We start from the raw sequence: 16,009 nt of genomic DNA on the forward strand, positions 1-16,009 counted from the left end.
CTTTCTATCTAAACTTCTGTTTGAGAGCATGCACACTTGGCAAAGTTGCTTTGTAAGCAATTTTTTAATACGTTGGAATTAAATCTCAGGTCATAAGATCCCACACTTGGTCTGCCTCCTGAGCAGCAGCTGGCACCAAACCAGAAAGGAAGAGGCAGAGAAGCAGGGCAGCGGGAGCAGCGCTCCCCACAGCTGGCACCTGCAGGCCACAGCAGCACACAAAGCCCTGCTCACCCTGTGCTGGATCTCCTCCAGCAGCCCCTGGCTAAGCAGCAGCTCCTGGCTCTCGCTGCTGGGCGCCGGTACCCATACACACCAAGTGCATTTCTGTGAGTTTGTTTGAAACGCCTCTTTTTTCATCCATTTTGTTGGATATTCCCTCAGGTTTGGTGAGCAGCGAGCAGAAAAACACCCAGCCTGCTTCCCCCGCCTAATGCCCCTTCACAACGCCCAATCCCGCTTGCCTCATCTGTGAAATCCAACAGCTGAAATCCTTTAAATCACTTTTCATAAAGTGTCTCCAAGCCTAAAATAATGTCACGGCTCATTTCGGAGCTCAGTATTCTGCTGCACCACGTCTCCCTGGGTGCACCCGTCACAGTTGGACTGCAATTATTTATTTCTGTTCTCATGGCATTCGCAGCCCCGCTGTGCTCAGCCCCACGTGCCCAGGAGGTCACCGGGCCGCTTCCGCGGCTGGGGAAGGAACCCAGGGCCAACAAGTTCCCAGCTCGCATGAAAGGATGTCGTGGAATGCAGCAACCCAGCACTGAGACCTAATGAGATGCGAGGCACGCCAGCGCTGGGTTGGTTTTGGCCTTTCTTACTTTCTTCCAAACAAGCTCCCACTGTGCAAACACACCCCATGACAAAACCGACCTGGCCAAGACATGCAAGCAAATACCACTGGCTTCGATGGTAAAGCAGCACAGCAGCTTCAAAGCAACGGAGCTCTCCCAAGTAACCCCACCAGAGAGCAGCCCCATCCTCAAAGCCACAGCCCGGCCAGCTCCCAGCAAGGCACGGGGCTGCCTGCCCCCAGTACAGCAAGGTGTGCTCAGGGTGCATGGGGCTGGCACGCTTCCACCCAGAGGCAAGAGGATCTGCTTGGCCTTCCAGCTGAAAACCTCAAGCTTTCCTGCACCCAGACACCTACAGGGTATCGCGTAACTTCGGAAGATTACACATGGCAGTAAAAATAGCTGCTAGAAGCAAAAGCCAGCAACTTCTTCCAACATTAATAGGATAGAATAAAAACAGCATTCACTCCAGCCAGAGAGCAGGACAGGTTGCCGAAACCCAGAGCTCAGCCTCCCTTGCAAACAATTGCCCCATTCGGGTCATTCTGCTGACGTGACACTAAGGGAGAGCTGTGGGTTGGCAAGGGATGAGGATTCAATCCCAAAACCAGAAGCCACCTGCCCTCTTCTAAAATCCCCCTCCAACCTGAGCTTTGAGGTTTAGGGAGTTGTTTTTCAGTCAAGGCTTTACAACAACAGCAGACCTTGCTCACCTGGTCACATCCTCCTGCTCAAATTTCTGATAAAAACAGAACAGGGATTTTCTTGTTGAGACAAACGTTCTCATTCCACCCACCGCCCAAATAAACACGCTCATACCAGTGGAAGCAAAACTCCTCTAGATCAAACCAGGTCAGCCTGTCTCATAGCCTGCATGAAAAGCCTCTTTGTGCTGAAGCAGGCAGACCCCAAGCAATCTAGACGAGCCAGTTAACTCAGCCAAAAGCTCGTCCTGCACCCTCTGTATGTTCCTATTTCAAAGCCATTCCAAACTCCAGCTCTGCTCTACATGCCGCTCTGCTGAAGCCCAACAAAGAGGGCAGACAGGGAAATTTCACCTCTTCGTTGACATTTCTTGCATTTCCAGGCTTTCAAGTCAAACCCTAAATTCATCACGGCAGGAGTTTCACAGTTCAATAGCCTTCACCATCAGCAAAGTAACCCTGAGACAAGGTCACCTCGCTAACTCCTATTACATGCACCGTACCGGCTGCGGTCACCGTGCTGCAGCTCACCAAGGAGAGGGCACACCACACTCCAGCACCTAATAAGATTCATTTAAGCAGCCTGAGCTGACTAAAGCTGTTCCACTAAGGAGAGGTTTTTTTTCCGTTAAGAGCTTAAACCTAAAGCAGTCAAACATCCAAGATGAGCAAGCAGGGATGTGAGTGACAGGGCGCAGGGAGAGAGGCTGGATCTGGGTGAGTTAACCCAGTACATTCAGCAAAACACAGCCAGCCCTCATCTCAATGCATGGCTTAGTCCTACAGGAGACAAGACTACACATCAAAAAGGAGGGAGGGGAAAAGCATGAGAAAAGGCAAAATGTTAAGAAAATCAGCAGAGTTCCTCCTTGCCTCACAGTACTACCACACAGAGCAGGGCTGCTCTCCTGACCCAAAGCAGCAGCAGGTTCACCCCTGCCTTGAGGACATCACCACACTGTGCTCTGGTTCCCAGTGGGGCTGAACCACATTCCCCTCTCTCCACCAAACCAGCTGTGCTCTCCAGAGGACCAACAGTCCTCAGCACTCATAGGTGGTGAGCCGGTGCGCAAGGACAGCACCGCAGGAAGGGATACAAAGGGAAGAGCTGAAAGCACTAAGCAGAAGACACAGGGGAAAAGAAAGGTGAAATCCCACATCACGGGCATTTCTGTTTAACTGCCGCATCTGAGACCAGCACAGAGGAACTGCTGCCCAGCACCAAGGGCAGCACGGGGAGGCAGCTCCTGTCTTACCGCGTGCGGCCGGGCGATCTGCACCGGGTAGGACATGGCGTGCGGGGGGTAGCGCGGCTCGGTGGCACGCCAGGTCTGTGCCACGGGCTGAGTAGATCCAGACATGTCGAAAGAGCAGACGTGGCGGTGGCTGCTTCCAAATCACCAACAGAAGATTAGGAGAGCCAAGAGCTCCTCTTCATCATGAGTGTGCTTTCCTCGTCGTGCAACAACTGCAAGCAAAGAGTAAAGCGGTAGATTAAAACTCAGTCGACCACAAGACAGCCAACACTGAGGCTTAGACGATCCCCAAAACCTGACCGCTCTCACGGTTCTCCACCAGCCCTGCTTCCTGCACGCTCCCCCTACACTGCACCCCAAGGTTCCTCCTCCAGCACCCCGTGCTGCTCGCACCTCCACGCGCCCATAACACGGTGCCCTCCTTCCAACCCCAGCAATTCCTGCACCCACATGAGGCAGGAGCCTCTGTCAGCAGGAGCCAGGCACCGCGCTGCCCACGGCTCAGGACTGAAGTGTGTCACACAGCTCTGGTGCCACATCAATACTGAATCGGCCCTTCTGATTAGAGCCAGTGCCACAGAAGACATCACAGCCCAGAGGGTATTTTCACAAACTGGTCGCCCACACACGCGGTGGCTTATCGTGTGTTGCAATTCCTTCTGCAGCTGCAGCACGGTTGGGAAACTAGTGGGAGAACTCCCCTTGGCCCAGAGGGAGCTGCAGGGAGCCAACGGGGCTGCAAGCTGCCCAGCTCTGCTCCACAGGGAGAGCAGCGAGCCCAAGCCAGCACAGTTCAACCGAAGCAGCAGTTGGCATGTGCAAAAACCAACAATGGGTGAGAAGAGGAAAAAAAGAGGAAGAGTTTCTTTCCCTGCAAGACCACAAATCAGCCCACACTGATGGAGCGCTCGCTATCTGTGCCGGGCAGGCACCTTGCTGGTTCACCCACGTCCACACAGCCAGAAACCAAACCACAAAACACAGCAACGGCTCCGGCGGCGACACGCAGCAAAGGAGATCACTGACAGAGGGGCCAAGCTTGAAAATACACCAATACATCCATCAAGGCTACAGAGGGCAGAAATGCAGAGGTATCTCAATGCTGCCACTGAAGGAGCCCAGCCCAGCCCAGCACAGCCCTGCTGGTGCCACTGCGCTCATCCCCTGGGCACGTTGGTGTCTGTGGGCACGGGGCACACCAGGACCTTGGCATGCGGCCGCTCCAGGAGCGCTCCTGCGCTGGGGACGCATTGTTAACTAATTGTTTGAAGGAGAGGAATGCAAACAATAGGAACAGATTAATAGGAAATAAAACAGAAATAGCACAGCCAGGCTCTTTAAATCTGGACTGGTTGGTTACTACTTTTCTCAACTGATTTTGATGAGGAACAGACATTGTCTCACCGGAAAAGTATTTCTCCCCCCTGGTTGGAGTCTTGATCAGGGAATGTTTTATCCACAGACCTGCATTAGCCATTACAGTGCTAGGTATGAGATTTACAATCTAATTAGAAACAGGAGAAAGCAAGAGGTTGCTGGCAAACCTGCCCCAGGATGGCAACGAAGAGCTGCGGAAACTGAGGGGGGGGGGTTTCCAAGCTCATTTCTGCTTCCATCCAGCAAGGAGATTCCCAGATCCATACCCAACACCTCTGTGCCTTTCCCTGCCAAGGAACATCCCAAGAACCCGCTCCAAAGCAAGGCAGGATTCCTGGGCCTGATCCTTGGCTCACACACAGTGTAACAAGGGTCAAGGACTGCCTCGATTCCCCTGCCTGAAGGTGAGGGCAAGGCACTGCCAGCTCACAGAAAGTACCCACTTACCCATCCTTACAGAAGCTGTAAGGGTCCCAGTCAGAGCAGACTTCTTGAATTTAAAACATTAAAAAAAAAAAAAAAAAAAGACACGCTGAAATAAGCTTAACAGAATGTTCTATTTCTTAACCCAAATTAATGTTACTCAACTTGTGGTCTACGGATCACGGATGGCCTGCAGAAGACGTTAGAACGCAGCCCACAACATGATGGCACAAAGCCCCATCACAAGGCTGCACCCACACAAGCATCCCCAGCCCAGGCATGGGCACAGCACTCAGAAGCTTACCCACGAGTTCTTTAAAGAATGGGCAGAAGCAGAAAATCATTAAGATGTAATGAAAACGATTTGAAGGACGTTCCTAAGAAACACACCAGCCCGCAATGATAATGGGTTTGTCTTACCCACACGTGCATGAAATTTTCTTGGACGACAGCTGACATTGGACACAAATATTTGTATGTACTGTATCTGTTAAGTCCTTTCAATAGGCGAGCCGGCCGCCTGCCATATATTTAAGGCTCTATTCAGAATAACAAAGCAAACAACGTCGGCGTCTGCAGCCCAGAAATCCACAGTAGCATTCAATCGCAGCAGGGTACAGAGGCTCTAAATTAAAATAGCAGCACAGGGTCAACAGGAAAGATCAGGCACATCCTGAGCTGCACGGTGTGGATGAGAGGTTACTCCAGCCCTGGGCTCAAAGCCTTTACCTGCACGGGATGCGCTGCCTTTGGAGAAGCACAACACGCAGGGCTGGCTGCTCAGGGAGCGCAAGGGCCCAGCACTGCCCTGCTCCCGGATCCTTCCCGCAGTTGCTGCAGGTCGGGCTGCTCACAGCAAACCACCTCTCTCCTGTCTTTGCAGCTGTGGGCACAACACAACAGGTCTTCCTTGCTGGGAGCCGCAGTGGGAACGGCAGCCCCAGCACCAACCCCAGCACCAGGGGACTCCATTCTGCCCCTGCTGGCACCAAGAGCCATAAAGCAGGATTCAGGACTTGTGTTCCCAATCTTTCCAAGCTATTTTGGGCCTGGGACGGCGTTCAGCTCTGCCCTGAGCTGCCCTCTGCCAGTTTTCACAAGTGGAGCTGATACACAGGGCTCACGGCTCTGCAGGGCAGGGCTGGGCAAGCTGCCCTGATGGGATGCTCTCAGGAAAGGTCCTGACAGCCGACAGCGAGGAGAAAGAAACCCCCAGAGAAAGGGGGATCTGGATCCAGGCACAAGCCATTCATGAAACAAAGGAGTTATTTTTAAGCGTAGGCTGGAAATAGAAAACAAACAGACCACGTGAGGCCTTTGTTGAAGATGATCCGCAAAGACGAATGGAAATGCCCGAAGAGGAAACTAAAACAAAAAAAAAAGAGCAAACCAAACAAACACAACCACTGGGGCACTGGGAGCTGAATGGGAAATGGGGCTGGAGGAGGAGAGGGAGGAAGGCAGTAGTAAAGGCTGAGCGGCCTGCAAGGAGGGAAGCGTAGGGTAACACAGCACAGCAGCACAGCAGCACAGCAGGATGGACACAGCTCTGCTGCCCCCAGCAACAAGTGCTCACAGCACAGCAGGTCCATGCTGCAGGTTGCAGCTTCACAGACACACACAACTTAAAATCAAGAGGGGACAAAAAAAAAAGCAGTTCCTCACCATCGTGCGATAACGATGACTACTTCAGCCATGCTCCCAAGTACACTAAACAGCACATTAACAGCCGTGCTGTAACAACACACAGAGCCCAGGCTGCGGCGCGGGGGGAGCGCGGAGCACCTGCAAACCTTCTGCATTTATGGCACAGCACACACTGCTCATTTGGGTTTCAAACACTTTGCTTCTACCGCTGCCAAGATGGGTCCTCTGATGTCTGGGGCGCGCCGTGAGCGTTCAGTCATCTCCTCCACATCCTTTTGTTGAACAAATTACTCGGCTCAGGAGTGACACTTTTGATTATTTACATCCTGCATAAAGAGGGGAAATTCATTTTCTGGATTCCCTAAGATAAGTTCTTTGAGGCGGATCGCGCTGCTAAACATTTTCTCCTTTCACACGTTCCCAATTTCAAAGATGACAAAACATCTCCGTGTTCTAAATTATTCTTTTTCTTTCATGATCCTCTAATGATTCAGGAGTCTCGACTTCACACGAGCATCTTTGAAGAGCTCTGGCTGCCAGCATAAAAGCTGAACTGTTGTGACAAACTGCACTATTTAATGCTGCCATAGGAAGATGTGCAAAGGAGCAAAATTACCCTGGGGAACTGAAACAAAGCCTGCAAATAAATTAAATGACCTGTAAACCAAGGTACTCAGAACTGTACGACGATGCCGCGCGGCTGTGCCATGAATCAGTAAATGACAGAACCACAGGGGCTCCCAGACCAACCCTCACCCAGCACATCCCACATCATCCTCATGCCAACCCAACAGCTCAGGCCAGTTCTGAACCCTGCACGGGGCGCTCCTAACATCCTGAGGTGATTACAGGGCCATGAGTCAATCCTCACGTTGGTGAGGCTGGAACGACCGTTTGCTCCTGCACACATCTGCTGCTTTCATTCCTCCCCTCAAAACCAAGTTCCGGCTGCCATGGCCCAGAGAAAGGAGCAGCTCGTTAAGTTCATGGCAGAGCCAGGGCTGAGGTGGGAGCCATTAATTGGGCACGTTCTGCTTCCCTGTTCTGGCTAATTAACAGCTTCTGAACAGAAGGTCAAAGCCTCTGCAGAGGCACCAGAACACTTTCAACATTTGCACCAACACGCAGCAGCTCGCAGGGCAGGCAGTGTGGATCAGCATCATCAACCCATCCCCACCAGGCTGCTGAGCCACGTCCCTCAGCTCCACACCTACCCTTTCCTTAAACACCTCCAGGGACAGGGGCTCCACCACCTCACAGGGCACATTCTATCAGCCCACTCTGTTTCATGATCACTAAACTGAGATCTCTTTGTTATTAACAATTATTGCTAGCAAAAAAAAGCCCAGCTCCATGGGTGCTGCGCACAGAGCTGACCTGACCTCATGGGAAGCTGTGACTTACTGTGCAGGATGGGAGCTCCTCCATCCTCCCACAGCTCTGCTTTCAGGGGTGTGGAATGGCTTAATTATGCCCCTCGAGGTAGGAAGAAGTCACTTGTCTTTAAACACTCAGGCTTTTATTGAGTTAACATGTTTTAACAAGGTCACAGCTCCACTGGTAAACTCTTACCCAACGGGGAATTTGCTGCTTCCCCCCCCTCACAATTAATCAGCATCTCCCATGACTTCACTCTGAGGCCGGGCTTATATGCTCTGCAGGCAAAAAGTCAAGAAAATAATACTCAAGCAGTCAGAAAAGGCAAATCAACCTTCGCTTCCTTCATCACATCAAACAAGCAAACCCACCCTGCCTCCTGCAGCCCGAGTGCATCCCAGGAGCACGGGCAGCCCCAGGGGCAGCCACCAGCTGCACTTGGCAGCTTTTGCTCTTTGCCCACTTGAGCATCCCTCGGCAGCAGCTCCCAACCTCAGCATCCATCAGACAGAGCAATTTTCATTTCTCCTTGTGCAGATCTGCACAGCTTTGGCCGAATGTGCTTTCAAATCAGGACTGCTTGAGCTGGAGCGGGTTCTTCCTCCAGCTCAGATATCCCATTACACAGCTCACCCCCACGGCCAGCTCCGTGCAGCTCAGGCACACGGAAAGCTGAACAGCTCGTGGAAAAAATGCTTCTAATACACAGACAAGGGTAGAAAATACAGTTTCCATCAACCTAATAGGCATTTCAGACCCTTGCTCTGTTTTATGAGCTACCATACATCCGGTCACAATTTAAAAGTTACAAATAGTTTATATGTGCTCAACCAATCATTAGATGGGTGTTCTAATAAAAGGCTCCATCAGTTGCTGTGGGCTGCAGCTCTAAGGCAGCTACCAGCTTCTCAGTCACCTGCAGCACCTCTGGCCGGGTCCTTCCTCTGCTGCAGGACACCCCAGCACTCAGCCCTGCAGAACACGGCGTGCTGTCTGCCAGCTGTCCACCACTCATATGTAGACTTTCATGTCAGTACAGGCTATTCACGGTCACATTTCCTGCAGGTGATGTTCAAAATACAAATGAAACACCGACAAGCACTAAGAAGCAGTCCTTTGGGACAGCGCTGGAGAATATTTAATAAAGCCAAAAGCTGCAGGCTAATTTCCCCCGAGAGTTCCCACTTAGAGCCTGTCGCAGTGAGGATCCATCACAGACAGCTCCGATTCACCCATGGCAGAGAGGAAAAGAGCCCATCTGTGGGAGCAGCTGGGGCCGCGGGCAGCCCCCAGGCCTGGGGGAGCTGCAGGGCAGCAGGGATTGCACCGTGGGCCCCATGGGGAGAAGGGAACAGCATCTCCCATCCGCAGCCCTAAGAAGTGGAGTTCAGGTCACTGTGCCTTATGCAACCGCAGCCACTCCGGGGGGATAAGATCAGCTGCTAAGCAGGATTACAAATTTATCTTCCCACAGTAGTGCGATCTTCTGCAAATAATCGTATCATGGAAATTAATGCAGAAGGTTTTTAAGAACCGGACTTCAAATTCCCAGTACAATCACAGAAATCGGAATCTCTTCAATGTGAGGGCAACACATGCCCGTGCGCTCTCCCCATCAGTTATGGTGTGGGGATCACAGGTGCAAAAAGCAAACAGACCCAGCAGAGTGCCAACAGGAGGTGTGAGGGCAGACTGGGTGCCACTGGGTGCTGGGTGAGGCCCAGCAGGGAGCTGAGACAGGCTGTGCTCGGGTTCCTGGCTGCACCTTCAGAACTGACACGGCCATAGCGTAAGGCATCCGGCACCTTATGAGAAGAGAAGGGATTTTTGTGCTCCTGTTCTCTACCTGGCATCCAGCAGGAGTGGCCCACAGAGTTAAGCTGGCAGAACACGACCCTGTGAGCTCACAGTATAGGTACAAAGCTTTAAACCAATACGGAACTTGCAAATAACCTTCCAGAGACCACAACTGAAATCCACAAGCCTCTATGCCTGGACTCCAACCTCGTGGGTTTGCGGTTGGATCAGAAGTGTTTCCCAAAACTGTGCTGGAAATCAAGAGCGGTACATGCAAATAACACAGTTCAGAGATGCAGGACTCCTGGTTTCGCATGCACACAGACTGCATCGCACCCTGATGGCCCCAGCAGACAGCGGCCGACTGCTTCGTCAGTGACATCACTGGAGACTGGATGGGGAGAAGCCCCACAGGCACCCCGCTGCTCTTTGCAGCAGTACAGCAGCCATCAAGCAGATGCTTAAAAAATGCAGAATGACGTTCAAATGACATCTATCCATAAATCAGCCCAAACCACAAACATCTGAAGAAGATTTTCACTTCATCCAATTTATTGTAATCTCTCTCTGGTTAAAATGACAGAAACGTCAAAATGGGACTTTACTCCTCTGTCAAAGCATCTCACGGTGAAAAGGAAAATAAGCAGGCGCACACACGCAGCACCGCTTATTAGGTTAGAAATGTCAAAACCGCGCTTTGATTCTAAGCTCTGACAGTCACATCCACACGCTGTGCCCTTCTGTTCCCCGTCGCTTCCCCCAGGAGCGGGCACTGAGCATATGTTTGATGCTGAGCACCATCAAGGCCAGGAAAAGTCACCCATGTTCTGCTCCCGGTGACCCAGCGCTCATCTCCGCCCCACACCACGCAGAGCGAAGCCTTATGACCATCAGGTACCTCAGGAAGAGGGCATTCTCCTGCTTCCACGCCAAACCGATAATCCAACCAACCAACCTTTAATTGCTTCCCTCCTTTCTCCACGTTAATTAGCAAACAGGATAATTGACTGTGCCTGGGAGTCCAGCACGTGTGTGCCCACAACCCTACTGCTCTCTGTGAGCCTGTGTGTATTTTTCCTGAGCGGTCACAAAAATTAAGCCATTACCCAAGAGACTGAGAAGGCAAAAGAAAAATATCCACTGTCAGAAGCAGGGTCTTCGTGCATTATTTAACGGGAACTCCATTGGCAAAACCGGTGTTGTTTTCATATAAAAGCTAATAGAAATTGTACCTCCAGGTGTCAAAACACTGATGGTAATTCCTGCTGCCTCAGACATCTTGATGTTTCAATTTTAGCAGTGTGAGGAGCCTGCAGGGAATCCAAGAGGGTAAAGTGCTCGTGCTCAAAGAGAAGCGGAGAGAAGGAGAGCCTTTTATTTCTTCTTAAAGGGCTCAAGGGAACAGTTCCACTCGCTGGAATTATCAGATCTGGTTCTCCTGCTCCTTCCCTTCCTTGAAAGAGGAAAGAGCACGGCAGGCTAACAAGGAGCGATTGTGTTGTGTGGACAGGAAAAAAAATCAACCAGGCTGCAAAGCAGCAGCGCAGAGACAAAGAGCAACTGCACAGGGATGGTGCTGGGGTGCAGCAGCGGTTGCCATTAGTGGGATGCTGATATGGCTTCCAGAGCAGCTGTGATGGAACATGTTTTCCCTGCCTAGAAGCACAGTAGTGTGCTGGACCCCTGTGCTACCTCCCACCAGCACTCTGCTGTGGATGAGCAGCACTGCACCTCTGCTACACACTGCCAGTATATGGAGCCCACAGCTGCCACCCGCAACCTGGGCCCCTGCTGTGGTCACAGAATGGCTTGGGCTGGAAGGGACCTAAAGGCCACCCAGCTCCAGCCCCAGTCATGTTCAGGGTAGCTACCTACTGTTTGCCTTTTAAAAGCAGCTTTATTTCCCAGTGTCAGCTAATGAAAGCATCTCCCAGGCCTTCCTTCCAGGCCTTCCCAAAGCAGCTCTACTTCTCACTCTTTCAACTCCCTGCACACCTCCCATCATCCGCTGTTCCTCTTTCTGGCACAGCAAAGCTTTGATTTCTGGGCAGCAGCAGAGCCAGTGGGATCACACAGAACTGATGCAGCCCACTGTACTGCCAAGAGCAGCAGCAGAACAGTAAGAGCCAGAGGTGCACCCAGAATCCTCGTGCTGTGCACTGTATTACAAACCAGCAAACCAGCCTAAGTGAGACAGTAAATATGCTCTGAGAGAAGAGCCATTCATACAGCATATACAAAACTGTGCTTTCATACCTATGCTGAATTATCCATGTCCCTACTCCACACAGCAGCTCCACACACAGCCCAGCACCGAGCAGCAGGTCCCCAAACCTGCAGCCAAGGAGTCCCCATGGGTTGCAGCGCTCATACCACCAAGCCAAGAACTCAGGGCAGTGGGGAAGAAAACAACAGCTCAGGAATTTGCAAGCAGTTCTGCACCGTGTCAAGAAAATAAACAATTTTTCCCTGCAGCCGCTCGGTCGGGGACACAAAGGTCCCACAGAGATCCTTGGTGAGGTCATGAACTCTCACACCCTGCTGAGCAGCCTGCTTCAGAAACAGCACTGAGGAAATTCCCAAAGAAAAGTACATGGACACAAGAGTGAGTTCAGCCCAGCAGTGCCAGAGCTGTGCCAGCCACCTCCGGCCGTGCTGAGCCCCGCACACTGCTCCTCCCTGCTCCTCCCCGCTCGCAGCTGCACCCCAAGCGGTCCCCAGTCCACGGAGCCCCTCACTCAGGTGCTGCTTACAGCCCAGCCGTGCCCCAGGGCTGCTGGCACGGCACAGGGACGCCGGCTGCCTTCTCGCCCCTCCTGCCATGGCTCACAATGCACGGCACAAACTTTAAGAGGCAATGACCTCATCGGAGCTGGGAAGAGGAAGGCGGGGGAGCTGGCGACGTGCCACCTTCTCATTTTTTCAAATTAAGAAAATAATAATAATAATAATAATTAACCAGAGAAAGCTCATTTCACCAGGATAAAAAAGATGCAATAAAGAAATCCCATTGGACCAGGCAGCACCCGGAGCGCTGCACCCTGCAGCCACAACCCGCAGCCAGCCCTGTGCTGAGCGCAGCTCCAGGCGGTCCAACAGCTCTGCCCGGGCGCGCGATGCTCCGCCATGCCGAACACACACAGAGCATGTGTGCAGACATGGGACACATGAATTCTGCACACTCACCCATTTTATATCCTCGTATTACTTATGTTACAGATTCACGCATACATTACTCATAACTGTTAAGAACAGAACATGCAGTTCATCCTGGCACGAAGCCTGGAGGAAGAAAAAAAACCAAAAAACACACAAAAACCTCGCAGTAATAAATTAACTCAAATCGAGTCCAACAGTATCTGCAGTAGGAGTTAAATAGTATTAAGGTTATTGAATAATTTGGTCCAGCACCGTGCATCCCCACCAACATGAGCTGTGCCTGCTCCTGAAAGGGGCATTCATTGCCCCGCGGCGCTGCCCCACACTCCGGAGCTTCTGCCCATCCTGAACATGCACAGCAGCCACAGGAAACACGTGAAGCACCATTTATCTCTGTAGAATGCATCAGATAAACCCTCACCTACACCAGCCCTACATCTTCTGTGCGTTTCAAGCTGGGGCCAAGCACAGGAGCACGGGCCGGGATTGCACCCAAACAGCACAGCACTGTATGGTGCTGCACAGAGGTGTCCCACTGTCACACTGCACTCCGATAGCAATGTCAGCCCTGCAGGCACGGGCTGAGAGTACAACTCTGCAGCAGGTCCCCCATGCAGTGAAGGAAGATGCCAGAATCACAGCAATCTACAGCTTTGATACGCTTTTTAACTGCTACAGCAAGTTTGTGGCGCATCAAAGCATTCTTTTCCATAGCCCTCCACAAACAGGCTTCCTAGTTTTACACCCAGCGCCAGTGGGATTTAACAAGACACGGTTGGAATGTGATTCTGAAGGAGACATGAGTGGAAGGACACGAGGAACAGCTCAGCCCACACCTCCCCACCATCCCACATCAAGCCGCAGCTCTCCAGCATGGCCCCGCAATCCCCACAGGACAGGGCAGGAGACTCCAGCACCAGGAGCACCTCCCCACTGCCCCCACCCACAGGGAGAGTTCTGTGAGCAGTTTGCCAGCAATCACTGCCTTTATGCAACAGCCAGCACAAAAACAGCAGCTGCAAACTCCCACTGGCCTGACCGAAGTCAAAACACACCGTGCGCTGCTTTTCAGGCAAACCCAAATTACAGCGTCGTCTGCTGACTGCTCCAGGGACGAACAAACCCACATTAATTACAGGCTAACTTTGCAATTCACCTCTCCGGAGCACCGAACATCAGCAAAACTGCTCTGATTGCGCTGACAAATCTGTCTCCAGCCAGCATGGCAACGCGTGAGACCAGTAGGTTGAGAGGAGAGAAAGCAAGAAAAGAAGAAAACACATGAAAACTTTCCCCCTCTCCCACCACCTTCCCAAAAAACCACACGCTGTCCACCGGTGACGGACAGGATCTGCACAGGAAGCAGCACGGCACGGGGACACACAGCACATCCCCTCCAGCAAGAGGCTGCTCCCGGCCTCCAGCCCCAGCAGCGCTCCTGTGTCGCGGGGCCAAGTCCCAGTTTCTCAAAGGAACTTCTTTCTGCCGTGGCCTATTTCCTATTTCGGCCCGCCGCAGACAGAACGCCTCCGAAAGGAGAGCGGTGCGGGGCACTCACCCGGCAGCATCCCGCAGCCCTCCCGCATCCTGCGCGGCCAGCGTCGCGGCTGCAAAATAAATAAATAAGAGAGGCCACACAGCCTTAGAACCGAGCTGGAAATGAAATGGAAAGCCTGTAATTATTTCTCAATGCTCCTGCCAGTCTCAGCCTATAAACACAGTGGATTACATAAGTCCACCCCTCCTGTTTTGAAGCCAAAAGTATGAGCTTTTCCTCCAGCTCTGGCAGCCAGTAATAATTCCTCGTAGCCATGGTGACGCTGGCTGGCTTCCAGCAGACAATGGGGGAGCTGAAATACTGCGAGGCCTTTTTATAGCTTTGCTCTGAAACCCTCTAAAATATTAGCTATCTCCTGGCCAACCCGGCCCGACGGCCCCACGTTAACCATCTCCTCCCCACGGCGCGGACGCGGGCGGTGCGAAGGGGCCGCTCCCCCCCCGGCCACGGCGCTGCTTTCACACATCGGCAACGTTTCCAATTTAATGGGTTTGTTGACTTCTCACCACGCGCCGAAATCCCAGCCAGGAGGGACTGCAGCACAGCATCTGCAGTCAGCGCCGCGGGCTGAGCGAGGGCTGCGTCTGCTCCTGCAGCTCAGCAGGTACGTTCCTGCTGCTGCGCGAGCTGCGCGCGAGGCATCCAGCGAGTTTGGAGAGAGAGCAGCCAGACAGCAAAACAACACTGGTGCGTGCCGTGCTGTCTCATGGGAGCGGGGCTGAGGCTCGCGGGCTGCAGGGAAGCACGGCGCTTCCCACGTCCCAAGGAGCTCCTCCACCTTCCTGGAGCTGTGGGAAGTGCTGGAGAACCTCCCTGTGCCTTATGGCAGAGGCACAGCAATGTCTGCCTGCAAAAACAGCCCCAGACCGCAGCCACTGTGTGGACAGCACAGACCCACCTGAGCAGAAGCTGCTCGCTGCACCTCTCTCCCAGCTCACCCCAGGGCTGGGAGATCCTGTGATCCTGTGCTGAATTTTGCAAGTTAGCAAATAAGTGAGGAAAACAATAGAAATTAAAGAGAAAATTAAGAAATAGCAGAGCCAAGGCCACCACAAAAATACAGTGAGCTCACTTGGGAGCGCTCAGAACGGCGCTGCAGTGCTCCCAGCATGGCCATGGAAGCCCCAGGGGTGCTGGGGGTGATGGCAATGGCACAGGCAGGCCCAAAAAGCCTGCAGTGTTCCCATGGGGAGGGCTGAGTGCATGGCCTTTGGGAGCCGTCAGCACCCAGAGACCAGGAGGCAAACAAAAAGCAACACAGCTTTCTAAATCTTGTTCAACTGGAGAGCACAATTATCTTTTTCTTTTTTTTAATGCGCCAAGGTGATAATATTGCTCAGAGCTTTGGTTGCATTGATTATTTGACAGGGACAAATACGGCACCACAATAATGCAGACCACAAAGGTTCCTCAGTACCTAAGTCTGGCAGGCTCACTCCTTGCTACAAAGCTGCATTTCCCTATGCCAAAGAAAAGCAGTTTGCACAGAAACTATCTCAAGGAGTAAAAAAAAAAAAAAACCAAAAAGTCAAGCAGTCCTCTTCCAGCTCAGCACAGACCAGGATGTGGCAAACCCCCACAGAAGTCGGTTCTCACAACAAACCCCCAGGGCCAGCAGCAGCGGTCACTGCTCCAATAACGGGATGCACGGAGTGCTGCTGCCGTGCCAGGGAAGCCACACGTGGGGGAACGGTGCTGTGCTGTGTGCTGGGCTGAGCTGAAGCTGAAAAACAAAGGCGATGTTTCCTCCTGGCTCTGACGTATCCCACACACACGCCTGCAGCTGCAACAGGCCGCAGGAAAGGGATAGAAGTGAGCTCAGAGCTAACAAGGAATAACTCAGGAGAAACCTTGCTGCCCTCCCACAGCCCAGCCCTGCTGCTCTGGGCAGGGAGCATCCCCGCATCGATC

General features: G+C 52.5%; 1 protein-coding gene across 10 annotated transcripts in view; it reads right to left on the minus strand.

Annotated features, from left to right (window-relative positions):
• The window catches only part of NCOR2 (nuclear receptor corepressor 2), a 163,179-nt gene that overhangs the window by 114,233 nt on the left and 32,937 nt on the right, over window positions 1–16,009 (minus strand). For all 10 annotated transcript variants that reach the window (XM_042828582.1, XM_042828584.1, XM_042828580.1 and 7 more), the window contains exon 2: window positions 2,761–2,972. In XM_042828582.1, the coding sequence (XP_042684516.1) occupies window positions 2,761–2,865 (105 nt within the window). In that variant the 5' untranslated portion in view covers window positions 2,866–2,972. The remainder of the gene's footprint in view (window positions 1–2,760; window positions 2,973–16,009) is intronic.

This window comes from Centrocercus urophasianus, unplaced genomic scaffold (genome assembly GCF_019232065.1).
Source record: "Centrocercus urophasianus isolate 14NV4802_14NV808 unplaced genomic scaffold, USGS_Curo_1.0 seq_30, whole genome shotgun sequence".
Taxonomy (NCBI): Eukaryota; Metazoa; Chordata; class Aves; order Galliformes; family Phasianidae; genus Centrocercus; species Centrocercus urophasianus.